Here is a 6518-nt window from a genome sequence, read left to right as displayed (position 1 = left end):
TTTTGTTTTCGTTGTCAAATTGCTCAAATCAAAGAGGGAAAGAACTCTGTGAACTCTAAGTGCATGTATACATTACATGCATACATGCACTTAGAGTAGAGAGTTTGTGCATTCATTTTTTACATTTTAAACTGACTTGTATGTTTACATGTATTTTAAAGGTCTAGTTTACATCAGGCTGACGCAACGGTTTGGTTTCTTCAGGTCACATATACATGACTTTAACAGCAGCGCAAACCTGTCAGTAGCACGATTACAGTTGCTCCTCCCTTCTTTTGACAAAAATAAACACATAATAAACAGGTAACAAAAGAATTGAAACAATTAAATGTTATTAATAACAATTGAGTGAGAGGAACTTATCTTCCTGCCCCTCCCTCACCCAGTAAATTTATCCCGTGTGTTTGTACAGGAGTGAAGATGACGCCAGGTTGTCTGTCATAAGGTTTACTTTTGTTCAAACACAGATTGTTTGTTTTTGCATTAACCCTAAGAGAAAAAAAAAACCTTCAACCCACAGTGCCGTACCAACACGTATAACTACATGTACAATAAAAAAAGCATAGTATGACTCATTAAAACTACATGATTTCATTCACTTCCATGAAAATATTGGTTTAAATCAATCTATTGTTTTTTTTGCCCTACAACAACACCTTTTTTAAAGTCAGATTTTGTTTTTTTGCAGAAAATTTGCTCCTGTGTTGAATGAACTGATTTATCAACATCTCTGCACTAGCTTCTCTGTTGGCCTTCGTTCACCACAGTGATCAGGTACGTGTTAGAAAATCTGTGTGGATTCTGATAATACCATTTTTGTTCATGTCACATTCATATTATATCATGTTCTTATGGGTCACCATTTGTTTTTTTCACAATTCAAGGTGGGCTATGACTTGTGATGTAACCTGCCTAGATTTAGCATTCCAACTGAATAAGTTACAATACCTGAGAGTCACTTCCTGTTTTTACACATGCAGCATCCGTTTACTATGTACCATACACAGCTGCAATATACAGTAAATACATTTGTGTGAAATTTTCACGTGGCTTTTTGTCACTAACTTCATGTCGCCTTAATCTCGAGGTCATGTGACCTCGAATCAGTAGTTACATTAAAGTGTCGCTTCGTCTAATTTGACATTCAACAGAAATCAACCGTTACATTTGCAAACCAAGATGAGTTCCAGCCTCTCACCAACATCGCTCACTTTGCATGTGAATATCACCTCCTGAAATACTCCATCGTTGGATAAAAAGGCCATCGCACGTATCTGCGGCCACGTTGCACGCCATCATTGTCCCGCTGATCGGCCTCGAAGGCACCAACTAACCGACTTTTTTGCGTGGCGTGCTCAACCGGACTACACAGGATTATCTTTCATTTGTTTTTATGTAAAATGCATTGAAACATCATCAGGACATTTCAATGCAGCCTCCGAAAAATGAAGCAGATGTCGAACCGCCAGAGTTTGGACACAAAGAGACACGAAGTCCACGTTTGAACCACACACCAACGGACACGATAAACAAATTATGTCTGATTTTATACCTAACTTGGAACTCAATAGTGTTTTCACAGAAAGAAAACTGTGACAAAAATCCATTCCTGTACTATGGCCTTTTAAATGGAATCTTAAATGCAATCTTTTGTCTACGACATTAATCATCAACATGCAGTTACACTCAGAGCATTACAGTGTTTTTCTATTATTTTTCTTTGTCAATTTTTACGGTATGGTCCATTATGCATTATTTAGAAAGGATGTTTTAAAATTAAAGGTGTTGGGTATTTGTCAACTTCTGCATGTATATAACATTACATTTATAATATTTTGTTTCTTCAATAGGTGTCTGGTGATGTCACCCCCCCTACAGCTCAGAGAAGGTAAGTTCTTGATCTGAATCTGCAATTTTTCAACAGAATCACCATAACTTTAGTTGAATATGAGTTTTCTTTGGAATTTTTAAATTCAGATTTCAGATTCAGAAAACTGTATATATCACTATGGGCCAATTACAAAAAAAGACCCCTAACTCCATAAAAATAAATGAAAACTGCAACACCAATCATTCCTCACTGCATTATAATGAAGTTGCATTCCATTTACACATTTTTGATAACTTTTCTTCAGTCATGCTAAACAAGCTCCCCCTAGAGGAATATCTGCTTGTGAGTGTAAAAACAATAAAATGTATTTTTATTGTTTTTGCAGATACTATGGCCTTTAATTAATAATGACCACAGATATGAAGTACTTTGTCGGGACAGTAGTTGATTTCTGACTTTTAGGGCAAACAGCCTATATGTCTGTTAGATGTTTATTTCCTGAGAAAGACACCTCCTATTGGCATAAAACAAGACACTTCAACTTCAAGTAAAGAACTGAAGCTCAAACAACAGAGACAGACTTGAATGTGGTGATAACAGAGGTCAGACACACTCTCAATTCTGTCTCGTTTCATATTTAAGCACATGAAAACGATGTGAGTGTCAGCAGAGAAAGAAGAACCAGCCCTTCCTGTCTGTGACGAGGCATCTGCTGTGATGAAGAGAGGAAGAAGAAGAAAACTAAAAAGAGGAATGTAAACAAGAGCAGGTGCTGCAAACTGAGCCACAGAGAGCTCTGACCTGTCAATCAGATGTCAAAAACTTCCAAGAAACACCAACCACATGATAGGAGGAGGAGGAGGAAGATGTGGAGAGTTAAAAAGAGGAGAAGAAGGGAAATGAGAGGAAGAAGGAGGAAGTGAATCAGGGTCGTAGGAAAAGGATAGAAAAAGGGGAGATTAGGAGAATAGGAAAGGAAGTAGTAGTAAAAGGAAGAGAAAGAGGACATGAAAGACAAGAAAAATTAGAAGAAAAAAAGCAGGTGAAAAGAAAAGGGTCGAAAATAAATTCAGTTCAGGAGTAGCACCAGAGCTGGAGAAAGAAGTAGTAAAATTATGTAACGAGAAATGGAGGAAGAAAAGACAGATGAAAAGAAAGTGGAGGAGGATGAGGAGGCATTAAACAACAGTGAGGAGGAGTAGGGACAAAAAAAGAAGAAAAGTAAGAGATGAAATAGATGAGCAGAAAAACTGGTTGAGAAAGAAAGAATAAGCAAATTAGTACTTGAAGTAAAAGTGAGAGAACCAAAATAAAAGGTAGAAAGAAAAGAAATGGACCCAAAGTTTGACTGAGGTGATGAAAAGGAGGAAGAGGAGGAGGAGGATGAGGCATTAAACAACAGTGAGGAGGAGGAGGAGGGATCTTGCAGTTGGTGCAGATGGTACACTGTCTCCCCTGGCACTGGAGACAAGTCCAGACCTGTGTAAGTATGTTTGTGTGTGCGTGTAGTAATAATGGGTTCTTTTATGATGATGATAATGATGAAGATGAAGGAGCATCTTCCTATATGAACTGTCAACAGTTACCCTCATATTCTTTATAAATTAATGACAATAATAACATGATATTATTGGTGTAAAATTAATTACATTTTCTATTTTCTATCAAAAGTATTTTCCACATGAAAACACTCAACACACAAATATTGCGATTTGTAAATTAAATGAAATCATCCAGAAGACAAATGCTTTTCAGCTAATCTTTCTAATATTCCCTCAGTCAATTTGAAAGTAAAGTAAGATGGATTTAGCAATGTCTGGTGCTGGAGATATATCTACTTATCCATTCCAATAGAAAACACTTGTTTAAAGCACCAGTAAGAATGAATCATATTGTCAAATAATTTTACCTCAGCTTAAACAGACCAAGAAAAACATTTCAATGAGGAGGTGTTGGATGTTTGTGACCCCTCAAGGAAAAAGACAAGTTCAGGCCAGAGGTTATGAGTCACAAGTTTTCAACCCTATACTATATAGGCGGAGTCAGAGTCTGGAGTCCAGGTCTATGTTCAAGTAAGACACAAATGTTAGCTTGTTGGTGGATGAGGAGATAGTTTTGAGCAATAAAACAAATCTGGTAATGATATCTGACTCTGAGTCTGAAGTAAATGTGTTTAGTTCTAGTGTGTTTTGTCTGTGTCTTTTCCCTCTCTCTCTCACACACACACACTAATGATTATTATGTCCCTAAAAATAGTAGCTATTCATAACAGGTCAGGATTTAAATAAACTTATTATATTATAATTATTATTATTGTTGTTGACTCATACTTTATCTTTCTTTTCAGTGATTTGGAGCTACCTTAAAAACTATGAAAAACTCCACCAGTGAACATCAGATTTCATGTGAGTGACCCAACTTTTTTTGTTTTTATACTTTAAATATAAATCTGAGAAAGCAAAAAATAGTAATAGTGAGCAGAAAAGTTATCCTTAAGACAAAAAAAAAATCAGAAAATGCTTGGACCTGAAAAGGACCCCAGGCCAATTTTTTTTACTGTTTCTATAATCAATACAATTACAATACAATATTTTTTTTACTTCAAATGAGTTTTTGGTATTTATATTTTATTTATTTTGGGCAAAATTCCATTGATGAGATAAGAAAATGATTATTTAAAATCAAATATAGAATTATAGTGTACGATAATATTTTTTGGATTTGTCATTTATTTTTATTTAACTTTATTATTGTAGGAATATAAATAAATAACGGACAAAGCTAAGTTAATACCCACACAAAACCATTTGTTGTGTCCATAACACAGCAAGTCCATTAGAATAGTACCAAAGTTAAACTGTAGATGAATGATTTTCTAGTTGTGACTTTTTTTTTTGTTCCTTACTTTCGGTCCAGATTTGAAATCTGTGCTGAATCTAATTTGGTGCGATATTGTGATGTTAATGTTTATTTTATGTTCAAACAGCGTGAAGAGAGAAACTCTGTTCATTTGAGTGACGGTTTAATTGATTAAAACTATAGAAACCGATTAAATATTATTACAAAAACTGCTTTATTAATTTATTTATTTATTTCATATCATCCGCAGTTTTTTTCGCTCTGATATTCACTTTCAGTTATTTGATTTCCGTTGTGTCAGAAACACAGAAAGCAAACGTATTTGCAGTTTATTTTACCTTTTAACCTTTTTTTTCTTAAAAACTGATGTTATATTACTTTTTTTATTTCAATAACGTTGTTTGCCTTTTTAGACTCTTAATGGTTTTTATTCCTTTTCTAAATGTAATTTATTTTTGAATCATTTAAATAATCAATTAACGATAAAATACCCGGAGTCAGCGCCATTTGAGTTAAATAAATGAATGTACTTTAAGAAAAAAAAAACTTACATTATGTAAATAACAAATTTTATATTGACTCGATGAAGAACAAAAAAAACATTAAATTTGAGATTATTTTTGATATACATCAGTCACCTGACTTCCTTACACAACACTTGTTTAGTCCATCAAACATATTTATCTTTTCACGCAATAATTATATAGAAAGTAAATTTTAAATACCATTTATGCTCATACTGTGTGTTTGTTATATTTCATAATAATCTAATAAAATGAAAAACCCTCAATAGTAAAACTAAATCTCGAATATTTTAGATACAGGCCATTAAATAAAAGTAAAGTATATCTTTTAATTATGACGTAAATTTCTTGAAACTCGTGACATGGAAATATTTTTTAAAAATATGTTAAATATTTTTGAACATTTAATCTGACTTGTTCAATAACTATTTCCTTTATTATGTGTTATAAAAACGTAAAATGTATTTTAAAAAATAAAAATCTAATTTATGGTTGTTGCATAAAAAGGAATAAAACACACAAAGACGGGTTGAATACGTTGAACAAGTTAAAGTTAAACTGCGCTTCGTGTGTTCATAAAAAGATCACAGGAGAAAACCATAAGTGAAAAAATAGAAAAATTCACTTCCGATGTCAATTTGACGTTTAAAATATTTTATCATGTAATGTAAATTAAATTATCGGTCCGATGGCGATAACACGAGGGTCTCCGGAGAGACCATTAACTCAGTCATCATCATCGTCACCATCATCATCATCGTCATCATCACTCACCAGTAATGATGCTAATACTTAACGACCATTTGTAAGAATATAACAGAACAAATTAAACCAGTAATGTAATGAAAAGAAAAAGACAAGGCTAAAGGTTAAATATGAGCCAACTTGATACAATTATTTATTTTTCCCAATGTCTTCCAATTCTTTATTATTTCACCAAAATAATATCGTAATTATTTTGTATATAAATATTTTGAGAAAATGTGAAGTATGTACAACTTGTAAATGTATGATAATAATTATTATCATTATTATCATATTTCGAAATGGTGACTGTGGCTTTGCGACGAAAAGCTTTAGAAACAGGCACAGATTAATACGTTTTCAAGATTTATACTAAAGTAGAAAAACACAAAAAAAACTCCGTCCCTCTCCTCACCTTGGTATCGGTGTCCCAGGTATCGGCTCCTCAGCAGCCACGGGTAGAAGCTGAGGGCATCGCGCTGTTGCGCACTGAAGAAACTCTGCGGCGGCGGAATCTGCAGCGGGTGCAGCGGCAGTGAGCCCCCGCCGCCCCGCCGCGT

The 6518-nt window shown here is 34.0% G+C and overlaps 2 protein-coding genes across 3 annotated transcripts in view; one reads left to right on the top strand and one right to left on the bottom strand.

Moving 5' to 3' along the window:
* Window positions 1-2944, top strand: part of b4galt7 (xylosylprotein beta 1,4-galactosyltransferase, polypeptide 7 (galactosyltransferase I)) — a 59619-nt gene extending 56675 nt beyond the window's left edge. For both annotated transcript variants that reach the window (XR_003051921.1, XR_003051920.1), the window contains 3 exons: window positions 689-774; window positions 1851-1888; window positions 2474-2944. The gene's annotated coding sequence lies outside the window, so the exon portion shown is untranslated. The remainder of the gene's footprint in view (window positions 1-688; window positions 775-1850; window positions 1889-2473) is intronic.
* The window catches only part of emx3 (empty spiracles homeobox 3), a 10773-nt gene that overhangs the window by 3674 nt on the left and 581 nt on the right, over window positions 1-6518 (bottom strand). Inside the window, exon 2 of the mRNA XM_025063019.1 lies at window positions 6374-6495. Coding sequence (XP_024918787.1) covers window positions 6374-6495 — 122 coding nt within the window. The remainder of the gene's footprint in view (window positions 1-6373; window positions 6496-6518) is intronic.

This window comes from Cynoglossus semilaevis, chromosome 15 (genome assembly GCF_000523025.1).
Source record: "Cynoglossus semilaevis isolate Cse_v1.0 chromosome 15, Cse_v1.0, whole genome shotgun sequence".
NCBI classification, from domain to species: domain Eukaryota; kingdom Metazoa; phylum Chordata; class Actinopteri; order Pleuronectiformes; family Cynoglossidae; genus Cynoglossus; species Cynoglossus semilaevis.
Note: the sequence above shows the minus strand (reverse complement) of the source record. Positions and strands in the feature narration are given on the sequence as shown.